The 24246-nt window shown below is 44.0% G+C and overlaps 1 protein-coding gene across 2 annotated transcripts in view; it reads left to right on the top strand.

Annotated features, from left to right (window-relative positions):
- GOLIM4 (golgi integral membrane protein 4) overlaps positions 1-21385 on the top strand; it is a 29427-nt gene extending 8042 nt beyond the window's left edge. Inside the window, exons 2-16 of one of the 2 annotated variants that reach the window (XM_058031011.1) lie at positions 4705-4779; positions 5988-6037; positions 7037-7090; positions 7592-7742; positions 8900-8982; positions 9534-9617; positions 12002-12172; positions 13080-13403; positions 14613-14839; positions 15265-15344; positions 15932-16044; positions 17088-17255; positions 17668-17736; positions 19128-19208; positions 19521-21385. In XM_058031011.1, the coding sequence (XP_057886994.1) occupies positions 4705-4779; positions 5988-6037; positions 7037-7090; positions 7592-7742; positions 8900-8982; positions 9534-9617; positions 12002-12172; positions 13080-13403; positions 14613-14839; positions 15265-15344; positions 15932-16044; positions 17088-17255; positions 17668-17736; positions 19128-19208; positions 19521-19682 (1892 nt within the window). In that variant the 3' untranslated portion in view covers positions 19683-21385. The remainder of the gene's footprint in view (positions 1-4704; positions 4780-5987; positions 6038-7036; positions 7091-7591; positions 7743-8899; positions 8983-9533; positions 9618-12001; positions 12173-13079; positions 13404-14612; positions 14840-15264; positions 15345-15931; positions 16045-17087; positions 17256-17667; positions 17737-19127; positions 19209-19520) is intronic. The other variant, XM_058031012.1, reaches the window with a different exon arrangement.
- Positions 21386-24246: the final 2861 nt, after the last annotated feature.

The following is a 24246-nucleotide window of genomic DNA, read 5'->3' as shown; positions in this document are numbered from 1 at the left end:
TAAGAAAGGCAGCCTGAAGTAAAGGGGTTCTATTAAATGTAGATGTTTGCTCCAGTTTAAAAATTCATTTTCCTGTCATCCTTACAATAAAATAGAGGCCACAATGATCCCTTAGAAGTACAAGTGTGTGGGATGCATTAATGTGCCAAATTCTCCAGTATTCCCCATTTTTCAGAACTGCGGGGAAGGCAAAACTAGAATTGCTTACTGGAACTTCTTCCTGGAATACTGAGTAAATCAGAGGAACAGCTTTATTTTAATTGATAGCTCATTTTTAGTGCAGGATCTCTGAAAGCATCTTCTGCTTTCTCTTAAAAATCCCCTGAATGTAAAGATCCAGATATTATATACAAACTTTTCAAAATATTACTACTCTGAACAAAAGAAATGCTTAAGGAATTTAGTCAAAGCAGGGGTCATTTTTAAAAGCACAACTGCCAGTGCGTGGTGTGGTTTTCCAGGAGGAATTTGACATCACTGGTTGTAATTAGAGAGAACCATTACTTGATCATGTGAGTAAATTGCAAAGTGTAGGAGTTTGCTTGGAAGTCAGGGTAATTCTCATAGTCCACACAGTGCCAGCTGTGGTTTGCAGAGAGCAAAATGAGAGCATCCATCCCTGCCTGGGTGTTCCACAGTGCAGCCTCACACACAATCAGTTTCACCTTCCCTTGGTCTCTATTTCTGTCCTTTTTTTGTGGAAATTCAAACCAGAAAACTTCAAGGACACAAATGACTAAATTTATATATTATGTTGTTTATATATTGTGGTGTTTATATATTGTGTTTATATAATATATTGTTCAATATATTGTAAATATTGTGGCTTGGAGCAGCCTGGTCTGGTGGAAGTGAAGGTGTCCCTGCCCATGGCAGGACGGTGGAACAAGATGAGCTTTAATGTCCCTTCCAAGCCAAACTATTCCAATTCTATGATAAATAAATGTTTTGTTTTTTTTTTTTTTTGTGGTGTTGTTTTCTTGCTCTGTACTTAAAACAGAGATTTCCTAGTCTTTATTGTGTGAATACTTCAATTTTTCCAAGATATTTGCAGTGTCACTGGAATATCCATTTATTGCTAAACCCTCAGTTGAGTCTGTGAAATAGATGGACTGTGATACTGAGGCCAGCATGGCTTGTACTGTGGTGGGGAATCCTGCTGCTGCAGCTTGATAAGCTGTTCCTGATAAGATTATCACTAGTGAAATCAGTGGATCTTGTTTGAAAGCAGATTCACTGATTGAAATACAGGGCTGGAAGCTTGGGGAGCAGGTCTTGTTACATTAATAATATTTCCTACCAGCATGAAATGTGTCACAGTTGGCATGAAATGTCATCCGAGGTCAAAATTGTAATTATTGTCATTGGATTAGAGAATTTATCCTACACCCCACATTGAAGGGGTTCCTCTTTGACTCGTGGAAATGCTTTACTCTCAGCAAAAAGGCTTTTTCCATAGTTTACATTTTAACTGGTTCTATTTGCAGGGACAAGAATGGGGAATTCACTGTTTTTATAGCAAGTCTGTGTTCTGCAGACCTTCACAGCATCACCAGAGAGGTGCCAGGGTGGTTTACCCCATGCTGCTGGCTCAGTTCAACTCTGCCACAGTGCGAGGGAAAACAACACTGAGTGTTGCCAAGACTACTGAAATCTGCTGGTTTGAAGTGAAAGCTACTACTGTAAGCTCAGAGAGAGATTTCAGAATTGTGTAACAAGCACTCATGTTGAAATTAGTTAAATTTCTTGTATCATGTATATTTAAATCCCAGTGTAATCTTAATTTTCCAAGGCATTTTAGACTCTGGATAATCCTTCTGACCAAATGATTAATGTAACACAGTCACAAAATTTCTGATAATGTAAACAAGGAAATGCTTTCTTTTAAATGTACAATAATGGCTGATTTTGCTTACTAAGAGCCTTATTGCTTAGAAGGGCAGAGCAAAGATAAGAGAAGGAACGTTGGCTGTTAAATAATCTCAATTTCATCACCTCCCTGCCTGCTGTGTTGTAATTAACGCTCAGCCCTGGTGGAAGTGGTGCAATCTGGGAACGTGCAGGGCATTCCACACCTCCCTGCTCCCCCACTTCCTTCTCTTTATGGGGAAAACCTTGAGGACTTGATTTTATTGGGGTGTTCTCCAGGAGTTTTCAGTGTTTCCTTGTTGAAGGTGAAAGGTCTTTTATTGACCTGTGAGGTTAACAGTTGAGTTTGTGGGTCTTTGTTCATTATTGTAGGTTACGTTCTGTAGGTAATTTCAAGAATTAAGCTGATACCTGCAGTAACTCCAGCTTTGGGATACTGCCTATGAGCCATTAAATGACAACATTTCCCCCCCCTTTTTTACCATTCTATTAAATATAACATAGAAATAAAGTTCAATTATTTTTATAAAGATCAGTGCAAAATTAAAAGCTTACCCTAGGAAAAATGATTTGTGCATCCCAGCAGTGGGATTTTGTCAGATTCCTTACATAGGTTCTACTTTTCTATAAAAGCTGTTTTTCAGTGTATTTACTTCTTTCAGATTCTTGCTCAGACATCTTGTATCCATGCTGACAGTGAAGAAGGAGAAATTCCTATGCTGACAGTGAAGAAGGAGAAATTCCTTCTGTAGTAACAGGCCCCTTAGATAAAGACTAGGAAATCTCTGTTTTGAGTTAAATTTCCTAACTGGTGGAAATAATTCAAATTTATAGGAGATTAACTCCAGTATGTATTTAAAAATCTGAGCAAGTGAGGAAACATGGGAGCTGTGCTTTGTTAATAATTATTTTTACTCAACACCTTCAGTGCATTGCACCTGATGGACTTTTATCAGAGGGGAACCTGCTGGGCCAATCAGTAACTGAACTCAGAGGGCAGAGGTGAGGGAGGAGGTTTTTCCTTGACCTTTTTAATCACCTGAGGGGTTGTTTTAGCACTTCTCCAGCTTTGGGCCAGTGTTTCAAGGATTGCTACTCAGCAGGTAGAGGGCGGGCTGCACTGCCTGTGTTCAGACCCTGCAGGTGCAGGGTGAAGCCCAGAGCTCAGCAGGGATGCTCTGAGAGGTCCCCAAACCCCAAATCCTGCCTTCTCCTGCCCCTGTGGTGGGTTGGCTGTGCAGGGTTTCCCCCCACAGACACACTTGTTAAAGCAGCAGCAGGAGCTGGGGAAGGTGCACTTGCAGATGGAGAAGTGGAATGGAAAATGTTCCCTCCAAATCCATTTGTGGTTTCGTGTGTCTGCCAAAATCCCTGTTCCACCCTGATTGCATGGGAGGGGAAAGCCCATTATGGATTTTCATTGCTCTCCGGAGCTGCTCTGCTGCCACTGTTCCTTTTGCACAATAATTCAGCATTCACCACCTTCAGGGTGAAATAAAACCATCACTGTAGTGCTCTGTAGTGCTTTTTTTTTTCCCTTTCTCCAAGCCTTCTGGTGACTTTTTGAATATTCATTCCTGCTTGTTCCCTTCCAGAGGGTGTTGATACATTGGCTCATCCTCACTGATGCCCTTGACTTTAGAAGATAAATAGCAAAGTGGAGATAGGTGCCAGGGATTGATTAGCAATCCAGCTTCAGAGCTAAAACATAAACACTTAGAGATAAGGCTGCAGGATGCACCTTGGTGGAATTAAGAACTTGTTTTAAGGTGCAAGAAGAGTTTTCTGTAGCTGCCAAGATACAAATCTTTACTTGATGCTTCTTGTTGAAGGCTTGCATTCATCAATGGTTTATTCTTAGACAATGAGTTTCCTGGTTTTGATGGAAAAATCACTCACTGTTTTATTACAAATTAATAACTCAGTAGAAGAATGCAAACTGTAATTTGGGCAGTGAAAGATACATGTGTTAAACTGAGTTTAAACACGTATAATTGTAATTTCCAGGTGTTTTAATTGATATCTTTGCTGCAAACTTGGCTGTTTCAGATAATGAGAGGTGAGGAAGGGTAGATAGGGAGTGCCACATCCCAAACTCCATGTCCAAAGCCCAGCCTGAGTGAAATCTGCTTTACTGGCAGCCAATGGGGAACTTTGTGCCAGGGGACATTGGATGTCCTAAACACACCTGGACACAACAAACAAAGCCATAAATGTAAACCCCATTTTGGGATGGTGTCTGCAAAGCATGGGCAGCTTGGACACTCCTTGGGAGTCATTTTTGCAGGGAGGCAGTGCACAGGAATGCTGCATTCCCAGCTTTTGGAAGAATTTAGGGTGGCTCCCAGGTTGCCCATGGCTCAGCTGCTGAACTCCAGGAGCTGTCCTGCCCCTGGGCATCTCCCTTCCCTCCCTGTGACACTCTGTGTGCTGCCAGGAATTCCTCTGGCAGCAGAGCTGCCCTGTCTTATTTCCTTGTCTGTGTGCAAACAAGGCAGGGGAGGATGGAAACGTGGAAAATGTCCCTGCATTCCTGAGAAGCAAAGAGCCTTTGGTAGCTCCACCACAGCTGGCTGCCTCCACAAACAAATCCCTCACCTGGTTATCACATTCTGTGTTAGCCATGCAAATAACCCAGGATTTGGGATCGATAAAGGGAGCAAAAAGGGAAAAAGTTACTGTCACAAGGGTTACAAACAGCCCTTTATCCCATGACCTCATTCCACTTGTATTTTCCTGGTGCGTTCTGTGCCAACACTCCCTGGGTGTGTTGGGGTGGATGGTGAGGTTTGTGTGTGTTATGAAATGAATTGTGAACAAAATTTCTCTTTTCAGTTGTGTATGAGCACCGGTCAAGATTAGAAAAGTCACTGCAAAAGGAAAGGCTGGAACATAAGAAGGCAAAGGAAGGTAAAAATGTACTTTTTACTTTGATATTTAACTTGATTATATCAATGGTTTTTCTTCACTTTTAATGTTTTTTCTTAAATTTTAAATCACTTGGGTAATATATAAGCAATGTATTAGGACCCACTTGGCAGAGCTGTGTTGCTCCTTGTAGTAGTTCTTTTTTATTTATTCTTTTTTAATCAGATCTTTTTAAAAGCAATCATCCCTTTAATACTATTTACAGCTGACAGCAACATGAAGTAATAAACACAGAGAATATGTTTGCATCCATGCACATAAAAACCTCAACATGTATGTGGGGTATGGGCATGTGCAAACCCTGTCCTGGTATGCCAAAAATTCAAAACTTGTACCAAAACCTTGGGATCTTTTCCTGCATTCCATCAACTGGGAACTAAACTTGGAATCAGTACTTTTACACGTGCTTTAGAGTGAGCACATGCTCATACACCTTTTCCTGATTAAAACCAAATTCTAGGTGTGGGTGAGGCAAACACAAATTGCATTTCATGCACCTCTGTGTGCCCTCTGTGAAAGTTCAGCAGGATTCAATCCTCTGAGTTTCCTCAGCCTCTAAATTCCCTGCTGTTTTCAGGGTAGAGCCTCTGTTCTTCCTAAAAGTGAGGCCTCAGCTGCTGAATTAAAAATATGACTTTAGCAGAGCTGGCAGGGAGTGAGCAATGATGCTCACCGTGCAGGTCTCGTGGGTTTCTGGTGCCATCTAGTGTGGAATGCTCCTGCTGCCACCCGAGGGGAGGCACCTTCTCAAACCCTGCAGACAGACAGAGGTCAAGAAATAAATGAGGAAATGCTTTATTATTTCCAAGAATACACAGTTAATAAATGGCCTTTTCCTTTTGAATGATTCTCTCGGGCCTCTGCTGAGAGAGTTCATGTGTCAGATTTAATCACCCATCTGCAGATTTGAGCGTGAACTCTGCGCCTCTCACTGTGGTGTGAAAACTTTACTTGAAAATATTTCATGAAACTTTTTGAAGTTTGTGCATTTTAAGAATTTGCTCGTTTTGTCAAATTCTCCATAGGTTGTTTTTCTTTTTCTTTTTTTTTAAGATCCTTTGAAAATTGTTTGTGCATGAATATTCAGCTCTTGAAGAGAATTTATGTACTCAACAGTCGAGTTATTCAAGCACAGATTCTCATCTTCCTGGCGTTTTTTCTTCATCATTACTTTCCCTTTTATGTTGCAGATTTTCTTGTTTATAAACTAGAAGCACAGGAAACACTAAATAAAGGAAGGGTAAGTCATCATGCCTAGAACAAGTTTTTAATAGCTGATGCTATTTGAGTTGCAAGGAAAAGGAAATACTTTGCAATTATGACTGTTCAAAGGAAGAGATCTTGCAAAATACTAATTGAAAGAGCTCTCACTCATCCCAGTTCTACTCTGCATTCATAAGTGCTCTCCAATTCCTAATTATTTGAGCTATAGTGGGAGATACTAATACCTCTCCAGAAAATTAATTTAGAAAATAATCCCCTGTTTATATTATGGTAGTTCAAACGTGATGTTGTTTTATTTAAGGGGAAAGGGGAATAAGAAGGTGTTAGAAATCTTTTTGTAGCTTAGCCCCCAGGGAAAATAACAGTGACAGCTTTCTAACACATGGGCTTTGAACTGGAAAGCATAAAGACATCAAGAAACTTTGTTTTATATACCAAGTGCCAGAAGGAGAGCTCTATCTGGCAGAGGACCCAGAAACCTGTAAAGAACTCTTTATAAAGCCAGTAAATTAGGATTTTATGGCTATTTCATGTTGAAACTGGGGAGCAGTTTGGGAGCTGAGGAACAGGAGTTAAAATAGGTTGTTGCTGTAGTAGGTGCAGAGTGTGGGAGCTTGCTCTGCTCCAAAGCCAGGGGATGGATGGATTTGTGTCCTGGGGAGCTCCAGACCAGGGGGGAGATGGATTTGTGTGCTGGGGAGCTGGAAAACCAGGGGAGGGATGAATTTGTGTCCTGGGGAGCTCCAAACCAGGGGAGGGATGGATTTGTGTCCTGGGGAGCTCCAAACCAGGGGGGAGATGGATTTGTGTCCTGGGGAGCTCCAGACAATGGGAGGGATGGATTTGTGTCCTGGGGAGCTCCAAGATGGATTTGTGTCCTGGGGAGCTCCAAAGCCAGGGGAGGGATGGATTTGTGTCCTGGGGAGCTGCATCCCTTGGCTGGTGACTCCCAAAGCTGTGTGTGCAGAGCTCAGGGGGTGTCAGGGGGTTTCACACGAGTGTTCTTGTTTTGCAGCAAGACTCCAACAGCAGATACAGCGCCCTGAGCGTGCAGCACCAGATGCTGAAGGTGGGTGACTGGGGCAGCAGAGCACCTGTGCAGCTGGTTCTGCTGGGGGGACACAGCCTGCTGGCTTCTGGCACCACTGCACAGTGCCAGGGTGTGGACAGTGCCTTCCTCTAACAACTAAAATCTGGTTTCCTGCAGTTTTTCCTAGTCAGGCTTTCCAGTGGGTAAATCAATCTTATCAGATGCAATTACTGGTAGGGAAGGCTGACTTATCAGCCCTCTTGTAGTTTGGCACGTAGGGATTTTCTGAGCCACACTCAGCAGCTCCCAGGGGGACAGTGCAGCTCTGGGGTGAGGTGACACAGCCCTGGGAGAGGAGCCTGCTCATCACAGAGATCATTTTGTGTTTGGAAGGAGCTGCAATGTGCATGCTTTGAATAATAACCTTCCTGTTATGAATGCTTCCTATTCATCTGCACTTACTAAACAAATTGCCAAGGACAATATTAGCCAGATCTGCAGATACAGAGCTGTGCCAGTGTCCCAACTTGGTGTTTGCAGAGTCAACACGAAGAGCTGAAGAAACAGCACGCTGACCTTGAGGAAGATCACCGAAAGCAGGGAGAGGAGTTCAGCAGGACATTCAGTGATCACAAGGAGAGATACCTACAGCTGCAGCAGGAGAAGGAGCAGGAGATCTCCAAGCTGAAGGGTAAATTTAACCTGTGTCTGGCTGCCCACGTTAAATTGGGTGTTTGGCTTTGTGTGGTGTGAGAGAGACATTTCCTCTGTTCTCACTCACAGGTCGTTTGTGCATCTTCTGCCTCCTGACAAGTTCCATTTTATTGATGATTTTCTGAGGCCTCTCTCTGAAATCTGCTGTGTTTCTGTCTGGGTCACAGAAGTAGCAAAAAACCCAGCACTTAAAAGCCTGTCCAGTGTCAGAGGTTATTGAATCAGTCTTTAATTTTTAATTCTAAGACTGGTATAAACCTGTGAAGAAAGGTTTGCCTCTTTTTGTTTGTAGCTGAAAGGCAATCTAAGAATACTTGCCACTGCTAGCAGACATGTAATTGTGCCTCTTTCTGAAGTGACTTTATTTACATTTTATGCCTCCTTTTTCCCTGTATGTGCCATCTCCTCTGGAGCACATTGCCCCTGTACACTTGGGGGATGAATTCAGTTTTTACTCTTGGCATCCACAGTTTCCTGCTGGAGATTCTGGGCAGTTTTCAGGCCTCTTCCATCCTCATTACACAGTTCCATGGAGCAAAAGAATGGGGCTGTGTCCATCAGAGCCTTCTCTGCCACCTGTCCCTAACACAGGGGTTGGTTCTGGAGCTGTTTGTGTGCACTGCAGGCAGAGGTTGTTTGTTGGCTCCACATCAACATCATGTAAAAATTGGGAATAGAAGGCTCTGTCCCTGATCCCAGAAGCTTTTGGAGCCATCTGGGCATCCCTTCCAAAGGAATAGCTGGGTCCTGTGACAGAAAATTGTCTCTCACCAGGTGTGATGTGGGGAAAGAGGGGAGGGTGCCTTCCTCTGTGCCTTTCCTGGATTCAGATTTCCAGAGGGAATTTGGCCATCTGCAGCACCCAGCAGGAGCAGTGATGCAGAATTCCAGGTGCAGGCTGGGTGCACTGATAGAAAATTTCACCAAATGTTATGATTTTCTGCTTGAAAATGGAAAGCTTTTAATAGGAGAGGGAAGAAAAACAAACCATACAATTATTCTACCTAATTTTTACTACAGCACTCGTGTGGGATTTTATGTAGATTGTGTTATGGTCTTAATTTTAGTGCTTAGCCTGGTGTTACAAATCCAGCCAGGTTTAAACTCTGTATTTTTCTCATTTCTTTTCAACAGAAACCCTGTATAACTTACGGGAGGAGAACAGGCAGCTGAGAAAAGCTCACCAAGACATTCACACCCAGCTGCAGGATGTCAAGGTAGGCCTGGCTCTGAGAAGCACTTTAAAAATCATGAAGAAAAAAAATTCCTAAGTTTTCCCAAGCCCAGAACAGGCTGTGCTGTATGTGGGAAAAAGGAGAGGAATAGGCTGGACTGGATTTGTCTTTGGCCACCTGGACTTTAAGTGTATGCCCATAAAAAAAATAAATGGTGTTTAGTATAAAAATCAGGATTTGGTTTTACAAGTTAAAAATCAGGTTTGATTGGCAGAACTCAATGCAAAAACTCATGAGCAAAACTCAATGCCAAAACTAATGTTTTCCATCTGTTTTTTTTTTAATGTCCATCAACATCTACCCCTACTTTTAATTTTATTTTAGTTATGCACATCCTGGCCTCCAAATTGCCTTCCCTGGTGTCCTTGCTTCCTCTGCCTGTTTAATATGTATTCCACATGAAATAAATAAATTCCAGCTAAGGATTTTCTTTTCAAAATAAATTGAATTATCTGCCTAGTTCAACCCCCCCCCCCAACTGATCTTTAGAATGAACTTTATGTGAAACGTGTGATGTTCTTCTTTTTGTGTAGCAACAGCATAAGAACTTACTGTCCCAGCACAACGAGCTTGTGGTGACATTGGAAGACCACAAGAGTGCACTAGCTGCTGCTCAGGTCAGAAGGAAAGCAGCTCCTGCTGGCTCTCAGCTTCCCAAATCTGTCTCCAAACCTCTGCTGGCTGCAGGGAGCTGCATGTGCCTCTGGCATGGGGACCCAGGAGTGCATGGCACAGAGGGGCTGCTCCCCAGAGGGCTCAGGGGACAGAGCAGGCTGGGGGCCAGCCCAGCAGTGCATGTGGTCCTGGCAAAGAGTCTCTGCTTCCCTGGGAGCTGTCAGTGCCTTTCTGTCTCTGTCCTCTCTGGTGGAACTGCTGTGAGCACCCTGCACTCTGACCCCCACATTTATCTCCGAGCCCTGGGTGCTGGTGCCAGATCTCTTCTTGTGTGTGCCTGGGGAGGCTGTGAGGTTTCCATGCAATTCCAGAGTGGGCTGGAAAAATCTCATCCAGTGCCACCCCTGCCATGGTGACACCTTCCACCATCCCAGGGTGCTCCAGCCCCAGTGCCCATCCCAGCCTTGGACACCTGAGGGATCCAGGGGCAGCCAGAGCTGCTCTGGGCCACAGCAGCAGCAGAGCATAGATGGAGATGTGCGTGCAGGTATGAAAACTCCAGGTGCAGCTCAGATTGGATTTTAGAACCAGCAGCATTAAGTTCCTTAAATGTCATTTTAAAGTGAACTATCCATGAAGCACAAACTGTTGCAGGCTCAGTCAGCTGTGCCAGTGCAAGCTGTGGAGGCCACAGGGAATCTGGAAGTGGGAGTGATGTTGGAGCAGAGGAAGACTTTTGGTGAAAGATCACAGGGAAAGGCAATGAGGCAGTGTGAAGTTATTTTTATTCCTGACTGATTTCCTTCATTTAGGCATTTTCACAGTCCACAAAATTGTTAGCAGCATTAGAAGCATTGAATTTTTTTTCCCCCAGTTCTGCTTGTTGTGCCTGTCAATATGTGTAAGACACTCAAAAACCAGGGAAAGATCAGGAAGGTCCCTCACAGACTGAATATCTGAAGAATCATAATCTGCAGTGCTAACCCACACTGGCAGCTAATTCTGAGCTCTTCTCCCACTGGCCACATTTGCTGTGTGGTGTGTGCTGATAACATCTGAAATCCCACAAGGCCACGTGGAGGGGCTGATCTGAGGTTCACCAAGCCCACGGGGAAGCTCCCCACTCTCCTGGCTTTGATTCAGGTCTTTAATTAGGAAGCCTGTGCCACACAAAGCCTCTCTGTCTGCAGCCAGGCTGGGACATTGTCGCACAGGGACCCTCCAGGGAAGGGCCTTGCACATGCCTTGAGAACAGAGGGCATTTCACACTTTGGTGTGGTTTCTCCTGCAAACCAGCTGCAGAAAGTCCCCAAGGGATTCTTTCCCAGCTCCATTAATGATCCCTCTATTTCTGGGTGTATTCTAGAAATTGAACACCAGTAGTCGATACTGCACTAACCTGAATCTTTAAAGTGTTTTGGTCTTAGTGCTTTTTCCAAGCCAGGCAGATTAATTATATATTTTAATAAACCCTGTTTTCTGCCAGTATCAGCACCTTTTAAGCTGTGGCATTGACTCAGAATGTTCATTTTAGTGACTCTGCTGTGCACTCTGCTTTCCCTTTAGGCCATTCTGTTTTAGAGGTCCCTAGGCTTGTGGAGGTTCTCAAACACACCCACACATCCCCTGGAGCAGCAGGGAAATTCTCTGGTGTGGCACCTGTGTGTGTGCAGCTGATCAGCTTTTATACACCCTGCCCACCCCAAAAAATCCTCTGTAATTGGAAATCTTACTGCAGAGCCAGGGATTGGGGTACCAACCTGGCTGGATTTTCATTAAAGCTTCCTGATCCTGTCCAAAGTTAAACAGCAAATCAAATTCCAACATGTTACTGTTGCATTTCAGGAAGCCTTTGGAAATTTACATTTCCCTTCTATTTCTTTTCTTTTTTCCCTTCTGCTTTTCCCCTTGCTCTTCATCACCGTGACTTTCTTTGCCTCAGTTCTGTATGTTGGCTGTTGTCTAACACCTGTCTAAATGTTGAGCACTTGGCATTTTCATGACATGTAGATGTACTTTAAAACTTCTGTTTCTGAAAGAGCTGCACTTCTTTCCACCAGCAAAGGAGAAGTTGTGGTGCTTTTGAGTTCCCTCACGTTAGTCTGCCAGGAAAGCTTCATCATCCTCTTCTGACACTTCTCCTGCTTGGCATGAATAAAACAACTCCTCTTCTTTGTCCCACAGAGATGTTTTTAATGCACTTTGGTATGCATGTGCACTTTGAAAAGATCCTGATGGATCAGTGTCATCTAATGTTTGGAGGGAAAAATTCTATTTTAAAAGCTCTCATCCCTGGAATACCAAGCTTTCTACCAGCAACCTCAAGGTGACTACATTTGATTAAGAAATTAATTTGGACACACCATAACTAACATGTTGGCTTTAGACCCAGGTGGAGGAGTACAAACAGCTGAAGGACACGCTGAAAAAAATCCCAAGTTTCCAAGACGTGGAGAAGGAGGAAGAAGGGAAGGAGCAGCAGCCCGAGGCGCGGGGCCCGTCCCCCCAGAGCCGCCCCCCAGAGCCCCCCGCAGCTGGGGCTGAGCAGCAGCAGCAGGTGAGGGGCTCAGAATCACAGAAATTCTAGGCTGGAAGAGACCTGTAAGATCATCAAGTCCAACCCAGACAGCCCAGCAGGGCCTCTGACCCAGCACAGTGTGCAGGATGTCCCTCAGGAGAGGGGGTTTGGCTGTGCACCCCTGTCACTGCTGGAGGGGAGCAGTGAGGAGTGGTTTTATTGTTGAGCGGTGAGGAAATCTAGTCATGATGCTCTTTTCTTACATGCCCAGTACGGTTTTATGTGTGTTTGTGCCAGCTGTTTTAAGAAGTTGCTCAAAATTTAAATTTTTAAAATAAGAAATCTAAAATTTTTGCTATTTCAAGTGTTACAGAAAGCTTCTACAAGTTTTGAATAAATTTTTATTTTATAAGGTCCAAGTAGTACATTGAAGTCAGTGTATTTAAAATTGGCACACCAAGGTTCAAGCAGAAAACGTGTAATGTAGGAGTAAATGTTGAAGTAAATGTAGAAGTTAAGAAAAAACAGTTGTGATTTTGTTTTACAAGAATTTCGACAAGAAATAAAAATCATGGAATCATTTAGTTTGGAACAGAACTTTAAGATCTTTGAGTCCAGCCGTGAACCCAGTTCTGCCAAAGCCAGCACTAAACTGTGTCTCTAAAACACAAAGCTGGCTTTGTAGAATTGTAAGAGTTTTTCATTTTTCAACTAAAGTGAGGCTTAGCTTACTCTGTGGTGGAACTGTACAACACCTTGTGTGGCTGTGGAGCCACAAACCAGGTAATGACCCCATTTGGCAGGAGGAGCTCTCTCCAAAGCAGGCATTTGGCCCTCCTGACCACAGCTCTGGGCTGGCATAAAGGATCCAAGCCTGTCCTTGGCTCTCTTGAAACTGAAATCCATAAATGTGTTGTACACACATAATCCTGTGTCTGTTTTGCAGAATGAGAAGCCAAGGGAGGGAGAGGAAACAAAGAGCCAGGAGCAGGACAGGGCTGAGCCTTTCCACGTGCAGGGAAGGGCTCACCAGAATGCCAGGGAGCTGAACATCCAGGAGCAGCAGGAGGCTGGGGAGGATGAGCAGCAACGGGCAGAGCAGATGGAAGAGGAACGCAAAAAGGAGCTTGAGGAGGAAGAAATGGAGCAGGCAGGGCAGCCTGAGCACCTGGAGGAGGAGCAGGACCAAGCCCCAGAAGAGCACGAATGGAAAAAGCAGGAACAAAAGGAAGAGGAAACCAACATGTTGGGTGATCGCCTGCACTCAGAGGTAGGGAGCTCATTTCTAATTGATTAAATCTGCTGTTTGAATGGAGGCTTCTCTTTTCACTGCTGGCCTTGTATTGCAGTCACCTATTTCTAGGCAGAATAAAGTTTTTATAGAGAGTTTGGGATTCAGAGCACTCGCTGGTTTTTAGATAAAATTACTGTCATGTTTATAGAAAATTTGGGATTCAAAGCACTTGGATGCAATAGGATTCAGGCTCAACTTGAGCACACTTGTTCTGCAGTGCTGGCCAGATCCTAATGAACATTAATTCTGCTGATCAAAAGCAGCAGATGGAAAATAAAAAAGAGAAAAAAAGAGCAGCAGACTGAATTCTGTCTCCCACTTTAAACCTGAGGCCTATGGTAGCTGATGGAGAACTCAGCAGGTGAGAGGGAGGCTGGGGTGGAGAACTGCTCTGCTTTGGTAACTTGATGCATCTCAGCAAATTGCAGAGTGTTTCCTTGTCAGAGGTACCTGCCCTCTGCAAACACACTGCCAGCTCAGTGCTCACTGGTGTTTGACAGGGAATTTTAACTGCCAGACAAACATGACTGAAATAACCAGGGGAAGTCAGTGTGCAGCTCTAAATAAAACCAGCAAATAAAACCTGGATTTGCATTCTAGATTGGATCTGCAGTGGAAAATGTATTTCACTGGTCTCACTGTAGGCTTTGTAAACACTTTCTGTCCTGGCAGATCAATTGTGTCACTCTGGTGTAATGAGGAGCTGGTGCTGGAGAGCTGAGGAGCTGCAGAGGGTCAGAACAGCAGCAGTGGGTTAAGCTGTGGAGCTGGAGTTAGTCTAAGTTATTGCTGAGTATAAAAGGATGTGCAGTGTCTCACTTAAGGCTAAAAGCAGCTCCTCCTGAGATTACCACTTAAATCAATGGAAACTTTTTGCTGTCTTATCAATCAGCAAAACCTCCTTTTACTGTGTAATATGTTGGGAGGTTTTATTATGATTTACAGGAAAAGCATGGCTTTCCTTAGCCCACAATCTCCTCTTTCTCCCTGTGTACTCACAAACACCCCAACACTTCAGTCTGTGTTCCAAGAAATGTTTTAACTTCAAGCAGGGACACAAAAACTTAAAAACAACTTTGCTGCAATCGCATGGAGCTTGTTTTTCCCCTCTGGACAGCTTTCTCCCTGCTTGTTTCTGATCACTGAGGGGGTGATTAGTGTGTGACTGACACGTTTCTGTGGCAGGTGACACCAACCAAGAGGCAGAAGGCAGCCTACGAGCAGCAGCTGGAGCAGCAGCACCTCGGAGCGCAGAGGGCAGAGGAGGCCGAGCAGCTGAGGCAGCAGCAGGAGGCCCTGCAGCAGCAGAGGCTCAGGGGGCAGCTCCTGAGGCAGCAGCAGCTCCAGGAGAGAGAGCTCCAGCTGCAGAGACAGGCAGAGCAAGGGGAGAAACTCTTCAAAAACCGCCTCAGGTGCGACTCTCCCTCTCGGGCTTGTCGTGCTCTGCGTTTGTGTTGTCAGCTTTGTTCTGCTCCCTTGTTCCTGAGGGCAGATTTCCAGGGGGTTCTGTTGGCTCATTCTTTGAAGAGCTGGAGCTTTGTTTCCTAAAATTCAGAGTCCTGACTTTGCTCTTTGCCTGACCCATATCCTTCAGGACTGCAGGCTCCATATACAGAGACACAACACAAAGTCAGGGTAGCAGCACAAGCAAGTCTCTGTTCTGTCAAGCTTTTTTCAGGAAAGGTGATGTGAGAAAATATCAGATAATAGAGCATGAACCTGGGGCCTGCTCTGGCAGCTGCTGAGAGAGGCAGAGCTGCAGGTGGGGGGGTTTGTTTATTTAAGCAGAAAACACACTTTTGGAACTGAAATGATGCTTGGCTTTTAATGTTCTCAGCCAACAGGCTCATTATGATAACATGGACCAGGACATTGTACAAGGGGAGGAAGAGCAAGGTATTCAGGAAGAGGAAGGAGGTAAGAAAGAATTTCTGTCCCTGCCATGCTCACAGACTCCCTGTGTACTGCCTTGCATGGGAGACTTTAATATTCATTTCATATCCAGATTGGATTCAAGTGAAACATAAACTTGCAATTTAAAACCAGAAGCTCAAATAACCATGGCTGAAGTGACTGAGTGAAATAGAGGAATTACTAAAGATCATATCCACATTCCTGAAAGGAAGAGTGTCCTTTTGACTGACCTGTTATTGCCAGGCTCTGTGGATTTGGTTATGATCCTGGCTCTGCCTATGGGTTTGTTTGATCTCTTTAAATTACAGAATCATGGAATTGTTTGGGTTGGAAGGCACTCAAATCATTCCACACCCCTGCCATGGACAGGGACACCATCCACTAGCCCAGGCTGTGCAATGCCCCATCCAGCCTGGCCTGATCCTTTAATTTCTGTTTCCTATTAGGAGTAAATCAATTCTGTGAGCATTATCTGTTTATGTAGAGGCTGCCCACTGCTAAAAACACATGTGGAACCTTATCTGTAGGAGACTTCTAAAAGGATAACTAAAAACTGCTGTAAAACAATAATCACTTAAAAAATTCCTCAGCTTATGAACACGACAACCAGCACCAGGATGAAGGTGAAGATGATGATCAGAATAATGCAAATGAACAGCAAGAAGCAGAACATCAGGCAGAAAATCAGCAGGCTGATGAATCAGTAAGTATGAATTAAGATGCTGAGGGTTGCAGTGCTACTGAAGTGAGAACCCACAGGTCTCGTCTGACATAATTGCACCTTATAGAAATGAGATAAGCAGAGGGCTGCCAGGAAGACAGGCTTGACAGTTGAAAACAGCATCTAAAATCTATTTAAAGGTGTCCTTTCTCATTTGGGAAGAAATAAAAGGAAAAAGCTCCCTTGTGGGAAGCAAGGTGTTTATTTCCACATTCCTTTGATCTGTGCTTTCGGTGGAATAAAGGATTTGGTCTTAGCTGGGACTTGAACAGGTACATTTGGCTTCAAAAAATGCCAGCAGTGCCCAGTCAAAATGAGAGGGGATGGGATTTTTCATGCTGTCATTAATGAAAGGCCAGCTCAAGAGGCTGTGTATCCAGCTGGAGTCAGTGTAGATGTGTGAGGTCCTGACAGGGGATGTAGGTCAGCACTGACCTGAGCCCTGACCCCAACTGCACAGAGATCTGGGGCAGGAGAATCACCCTGGGCCTTCCCCCACACTCCACTTACCAGGGGCTGTCCCCATCAAGTGCACCTTCCTGACTCCCCTCCCATTCAGCAAATTAAGTACAGTGAATATTTCTGAGGGATCTTTAACTTGTTCTCTGTAGAGATACAAAACTGCCTTTATTGAAATGATAAGCAGAAAATGCTCCTTTTCAGCCTGGCAAAGGTGAAAAGTGTTTTGTTTTCTTGTAGACATAGCCAAGGTCAACAGAGCAGGACAGGCTGATAGTGAGTGATGCCATCAGCTCTGTGGAGCTGTGAGCATTCAGCTCTTATCTTTGTTCACATGGCCTTATCAGGCACTGTCAGCTGGTCAGTAAACACAGGCTGTGCAGCAGCTCTGGGACAGAATTCTGTGGGTTTCACAGACAGGTGCCTGCACCTCTGTCCCTGCAGAGATTCCAGCTGCTGCCTGTGGGGATGGAGCTGGCTCTGACAGCCCATGCTGCTGTTCTTTCAAAGAAAATACAGCTGGAGCGTGGCTAAAAGTGTTTAACACCCCCTCCTGTGAATTACAGAAGGCAGCCATGGAGGATGTGAATCCTGCTGATGACCCCAATAATCAGGGAGAGGATGAGTTTGAAGAAGCTGAGCAAGAGAGAGAAGAAAACCTGCCTGAGGAGAGTGAGAAGCACAAGGAAATGGGTCAGAAACAAGGACATCCAGGAATGGAGGAGCACTTGGTGGTGGGTAAAGGCAAAAGAGGCACCTCTGGGGCTCCTTCAGGAGGTTAAAACTGCACATTTCAACTGTGCTGGAGCTGTAAACTCCTCCAGGCACAGAGAGTCTGAATTTTTATGGCATTGGTCTTCAGTGGGGTGAATATTCCATTGTCTTCCTGCTTAGTATGGAAAGTCTTGCTTTATTCTGTGAAGTGATTTTTCTTATATTCCTCCTGCTATTTTTTAATTGAGGGCAACTTTAAATCACAGAGCTGGGCTCTCACTGCTGCTAATGAATGCACTAAAACTTCTCCTGCCATTATTGTTACTTCAGCTTTACAGAGAGCTTTAGTTCCAGAACAAGAAGCTTTAATCTTCAGCCCTCTGGTTATTAGGCAAGCTCATAGATCTGAATTTTTATGTGATCTTTGTGCAGATGGCAGGAAATCCTGACCAGCAGGAGGATAATGTGGATGAACAATACCAGGAAGAGGGAGAAGAGGAGGTAAGAACACAGACCCAAGGCAGGTGTGGGCTCAGGCAGCAGAGCACAGCTCCATTAACACTCTTTGGTGTCTTTGGGAACTGCAGGATGAACCCAAATCACTTTGTGTGACTTCTGAAACCTGGGAAGTCTTTGCCATTACTCTGCTGTCCCCTTCTGGATACACTCTGGGTTACTCATGCTCCTGTGCTGCAATCCATTAGTCTTCCATGCCACACAGCATTAATTGTGCAATAATTGAAAAGATTAAGCCTTTCACAACACAAGTAAAATTTCCTGGAAACCTCAAGGTCACAGAAAACCTCATTAATCTCTAATCACACAGTGCAGTTCTGAGCAAACTGCTTCCTTGGCCACTTACTTACTCTGCAGCTGTGACTTTGATTTATCTGTGCTCCTCCTGAGCAATCCAAGCTGCAGTCCTGGAGCTGCTGAGGAAGCTGGCAGCACATGGAGCTGGAGCAGAGAGGGAGGGGAGGGACTTTCCCCTTCATGCCATGCTCACCATGCAGGCACCACCCTGAGCCCCTGATTAATTCCTGTTTCTGCTTCCCACAAAACCCCTTTCAGACAAATCCCTGGGATTGGCTGCTGTCACTCCCTCACGGGGAGCACTCTGGGTTAGCTGGGATGCACTTAGCAAAGTGCTGCTGCTCACATCCAAGCAGGCCACTGGGAGCTGGGCAGAGCTGCCCTTTGGCAGCTGCTCTTTGGCTTCCAGGAACCATTTGTGCACATCTCAGGAAGGAGGTGCCCACTGTGCTGAGTGGGAGCAGGGACTGAGTGAGCAGTTAAGAGAGAAAAGAGATGCTGCAATGGGGATCAGTTCCTTTAGTGAGTGGACTCAAATGTTATCCATTGCTGTTCAGATCTTTCCCAAAGTGACCCTGGTGTGATGGATGCCTCTGACCCAGCTCACAGGACACTGTTTGGGCCAGACAAGCACAGCAGCACTTCCCAAAAGGAAATCAAGCTCACTCCAAAACATTCCTCTTTCAAATTTGCACCTAACATGGGAAGTGGGGCATGGAATGGAGGGAGAGTGCTGGCAGAACAGAAGGGAATGAGAGATCCAAAAACTGAACATCAGGGAGACATTCAGCATGACTTGTTCTCTTCAAGGAAAAGATTGTGAGAATTGTATTTAAAAGTTAAATGCTCTCAGAGGAAGTGAGTTTCCTGACTGTTGGGTGATTATGGTTCTTTTTATCCTCCTTTAACCTCTCCCTGCTCTCTTCTCCCTTCTTTAGAATCTTCATTCTGTAAGAATATCACATAATACCATTCTGTAAAAATCTTCTGTGAAAATCCGTGAACATGTGCCCAGTTGTGGCACAGGCCACTTTTTGAAGGGCAGTTAAACCACACAGAACATCTCCTGTGCTCTGCAGGTGCAGGAGGATCTGACTGAAGAGAAGAAGCGAGAGCTGGAGCACAATGCTGAGGAGCCCTATGGGGAAAATGAGGAAACTGTGAGTTCTGTGCAAGCCAGGATCAAACCCTGAGCACGCTGCTCATGGCACAGGGATGTGACACCATAATTGTCCTAGCTTGCTTAGGGCCATAGAGCTGAACATTTCATGCTGTCCCAACTTCCTTTTGCTCACCCTTCCATCTCTGTGTCAATTCTTGCTCCCTGCAGGCTTTGGAAATTTATTTTTTTTTTCTGTTTCTGCCCATCAGCTCTCACAGCTCCAGCTGAAAATCATTTCACTGCCTTAAAATAAGCTATAAAGAAACTGGCACTGCATCTGTTATAAGTTTGTTTTGTTTTCCCCAATCAGGCAGATGAAAAGAATAACAGAGGGACAGACCAAGAGCAAGAAATGCAAGAAGACAACAACCAGAAAGCAATTCATGAAGAAAATTATGAGGAGGAAGAAGAGGAGGAGGAGGACGAAGGCAGAGCTGTTGCAGCAAAAACTCGCCGACGAGGGGAGATGTAGTTCCTCCCTTCATTTTTCTTTTTCCAGTACACAAATTCCTGTTGTTTTTGTTTTTTTTAACCAACTTTTTTTAGGGTATTTAATTTCAAAAAAAAAAAAAGAAAAAAGAAAAGCTTGTGTTTTCCACTTTTTACTTTTCTATTAGGTGCTGTCCTGTGTTTATATGAATACAGTATTTTGATACTCTAGATTAGAATTTCTTTTCTATCCAGGCTGTACATAACCAGACATCCTCTAGGCTGGATTTTTTGTAACTCTGGGTTTGTAGAGGCCATTTTGGATACACTTTCACCTTGTCCAGGCCTGACAGAATGTTTGGTGTCATGTCAGGTGCACTCACCACTGAAGGAACATTCCTAGTGCCTAAATCCAGGTGACTTCAGTCACTCCAGCTCGTTGTCTTCCATGGATTTATTCTGACCAAGGGCTGCAAATTCCTTGTAACCTCACAAAGCCAAGCACAGGCCGTGCCCTTTGCAGGACCAGGCCTTTCCTAGGTGCAGAACAGATATAAAATATGCAAATTTTACAAGCCTTCAGAATGCAGCCAAGTTGCCAGCTGTTAATTTTGGCAGCTGTTTAGATACGGCTCAATTATGCATTTATTTTAATGAGCATTCCCAGGTACTTCAATTACAGGCAGTACCTGGCTGCTCATGCAAATGGGGCTGTGCTGAGAGGAGCTGGGAGCTGAAAACCAATTTAGACTTGGAGCTCCATTATGCCAAATCAAAACACTACAGCTGTCACAGGGATGAAGATTTACAGCAGCAGCAATCTCCTTGTCCTCGTTAATATATAAAATATTTGACCAGAACCAGAGTGATGTTGCCTCAGTGCCATGTTTCCTGCAGGGCGTGGTAGCTGAGCTGACACAGTTGGTGCAAGATGCTGAACTTAAGGCCTTTACCTTCTTTTTCCTTATTTATTTACAAAAATCTGCTGGAAGGATTTCTGTGAGCCCCAGGGTGAGCCTCAGACTCGAGCCAAAGCCCACAGAAATTGTTTAGCAAACATCTCCAGCACTGCATGCTGAAGCCTGGGGAGGGGAGGGGGGGGAAATGACACAAAAATTGTGCCTTGGTGTGGGCTACCCTGAACATAATCCCAGTGCATGAATTATACAATATTTGTATTGGTACAGACACTAGGTATTTAATATATGTTAAAGGAGAATGGGAATCTGGATTTCCCAGGCTATGCCCCATTGCTGGAAATGAGGCACAGGGGAGCTCCCCATCAAAGGCTGTGTTAATATATAAAGAGAGGGAGTGGGGGTATTTCCCTTTGGTTTTGTTTTTTTTTTTTTTTTTAATAATGATGCATAGCAATGTTTTCAGTTCAATTTTTATATGAATGTAATTTAATTCATTTTTTCTACTAACTTGATTATATTATGTTTTATGGTTGGTTTGCATTCATTGCAATTTTCCTAATTGTCCCAGATCCAGTGCTTATGTTTCATAGGAAGATTTTTGTCAGTGAGTATTTTGGGTTTTCTAGTTACCATAAATCAGATTTACCTTATGTATAAAAAAAAAAGTTTACATGAGACTGTAAAATGTATAATATGTACATAATCTTCAGAATACAATTATTTTGGTAAATTGGCCTGTATTTTTAATGTCATGGTTGCAGTATTTAATTATTTGAGGCATAATAAAACTTGACTGCAGTCAATAAACTAGAATGTAGTTACTGATCCTTCACATGCTGAGGGTTTGTGTCAGTTTTCCTCATGATGTGCTTGGATTTCATCTCAATACAGGCAGCAGGGGAAGGGATGGAACCCTGGCAGCATTTTCAGGGAAGTGGAATATTTTTGTTAATGATGTTCCTATCTCTGTGCCTGACAAGGGTCAGAGTGCCAGACCCAGGGGGACCATGGGGTTGCTGAGCTGCTCCTCATTGCCACAGCATCCCTGGAACTCAGGGAATGCCAAATACTTGGCTAAAGCAAGAATTTAATGAGTTTCTGTGACCTAAAAGCAAGTGGAGCTGGGCCACAGCCCCAGCCCTGGGCAGAGGATGAGCAGCACAGAGGGTGCTCAGTTCTCCAGCTCAGAGTGGGATCCCAGGGTGATGCTCTGCTTTAGGACCAAGCTGAGGGGAAGCTGGAATTTTAAGGGAAAAGTTCCATCCCTTTGGGATTTGGCAGCAGCAGGGCTGGCAGGGACTCATCAAAATATACATCATGTGTATATATATATTATATGTATCATATGTAATTTAGGTATGTATTATATCTGTAATATGTATAATATGTCATGTGTATATATATATATATATATATATATATATATATATATAATACATGTATGTATTATATATATATATGTATATATATATATATACACTCATAGATATATAATGGGTACAAATTGAAAGGGAGAATTTTGGCTGGTTATATATACATAAATTACATATTATATGTGTGTGTATATATATATACACACACACACACATATATATATATACACACATAATATATAATTTATATATATATACACACACACATATAATATGTTATTTATGTATATATTATACGTCTGTAATATGTATATGTCATATATATGTATATCTAGAATACATATATGTATAATATATATGTATTTTTATATATTATTTACATATATATACACACATAGTATGTAATTTATAACATATATGTAATTTATGTATATATTATACATATGTAAGATGTATAATATGTCATATAGATATATAATACATCTATTTATAATATATATCTGTTTATATATATATATAAAATGGGTACAAAATGGAAGAGGGAGAATTTAGGCTGGTTATTAAAGAAATCTTCCCTGGCAGTGCCCAAGGCCAGGTTGGATAAGCCCTTGAGCACCCTGGGACAATGGGAGGTGTCCCTGCCCATGGCAGGGGGTGGGACTGGATGAGCTTTAAGGTCCCTTTCAACCCAAACCATCCTGAATTCTACATCTGTGAGTGCACAGATATACAGAAATGTCTATTACACGAAGCAATTTGTGCAGAATTGTATTCACCTGAGCCTTGGGCTCCAGGCTCTTGTAGCTGAGCTCAGTTCTGAGCTTGCAGACTCTCCAAGCCAGACCTCTATGAATATTCTGTATCCCACTGCCCTCCTTCCCTGAGGAACAGCAGCATTGTGTGGCACACAGGAGCCAACTGCACTCCTTGGGCTGCCAAATGCTCCAGGAAACAAAGGCAAACTGGAACTGGAAATGCTCCCCTCCCTGCTCAGTGCCATGCCAGATGGCCACGTTAATGCATCGATTTGGTTGTAAAAGGAAGGGATGTGGTGCGATAATGAAAAATGCTGAGATGCTTCCAACCTCAAAATCAATATTTTGATGAGTTTTAAAATAAATTTGTTGAAAATAATGCTGTGATTTGAAGAAAGTCCTGGTGGAAGTGTTATAATTCACAGTGACAGATCTGCAAAACCTCAATCCACGTTGTTCCTGAAGAGACAGATTTATTCTGAAGAAAGTTTAAAATTAGAATATTGGAAAAATTTTCAGCAGTCTCAAAATTGGGAAGTTGCTCAGAATGGAGTTTTTGTAGAGAGCTTCAGGAACCCAACCAGGAGCTCTCCAAAGCCTAAAACCTGAGTTCCTGTGGATGATTTGGGGGCTGTGCTGCAGAGCAAGGGGGCTCGGTGCAAGGATGAGGGGAGAGCAGGCAATAACTTCCCACGTGGATTTGGGCGGTTCTGTAATGAGCAGCTCTCCAGGTTGTTCTGCACGGTGGCTCCACGCTGTCAGACATCCCCCTCAGGGCTTGTCCTCACAGCAAACATCATTAAATTTGCAGTTTACCTCAGTGCCTGCTGCATTCCCCATTCGAAGCTTCCTGTCAGGTTGGTTCCAAGAAACCTCTGCTCCAGCGCTGCTGAATGCAGCACAAAGCCCAGTTCTGCCCTTTCTGCCCCTGATTTATTCCTCCTGATGCCTTGTGCAGGCTGCCCTGGGGCAGAGGCTGGGCAGAGTCCCAGAATAAAGCAGGGATTTATCCAAAGCATCTCCTCCATGGATGCACCTTGGGCAGCACCAGAGCCCAGCCAGGGCTGCACCCAAGATGAACCAAAATGGCCCCAAAATGCACGAGCGCTGCCGGGGTCTGTCCCTGGGATCAGCTCTGCTCCATTTGCACCTTGCAGTTCATTGTCCCATTCCAGCTTTAGCCCAGGCAGTCCCACCCTGCTTGTTTTTCTCTCTCCAGCCCACGGGGTTTGTGCTCCTGGGCTGAGATTTGGGTCATTTGTCCTTGGTGCCCAGCTGGAGCAGGAATTGTTTTGTCTCCCTGCTCTGTGCACAGAGCTCACCATCCCTTGATATGAAACTCAGACTTACACACTAAAGCAGCACAGAAACATTTAAAAGCTCCAACCTGAGGCATCACTCCCACTCAGCTCTCCTGCCTTCAGCAGTTGTGGCTTTCCAGAGCTCCACGTGGATCCCCATGAATGGCACGGACACCTCAGGCCTTCCCCCGTCACTAAAATCTGCTTTATTTTTATTGAGCCTCTTGCACTGAAGCCTTTGCAGTGACACCCCCATTA

The sequence above is a fragment of the Melospiza georgiana genome, chromosome 10, assembly GCF_028018845.1.
Source record: "Melospiza georgiana isolate bMelGeo1 chromosome 10, bMelGeo1.pri, whole genome shotgun sequence".
In the NCBI taxonomy this organism is placed as follows: Eukaryota; Metazoa; Chordata; class Aves; order Passeriformes; family Passerellidae; genus Melospiza; species Melospiza georgiana.
Note: the sequence above shows the minus strand (reverse complement) of the source record. Positions and strands in the feature narration are given on the sequence as shown.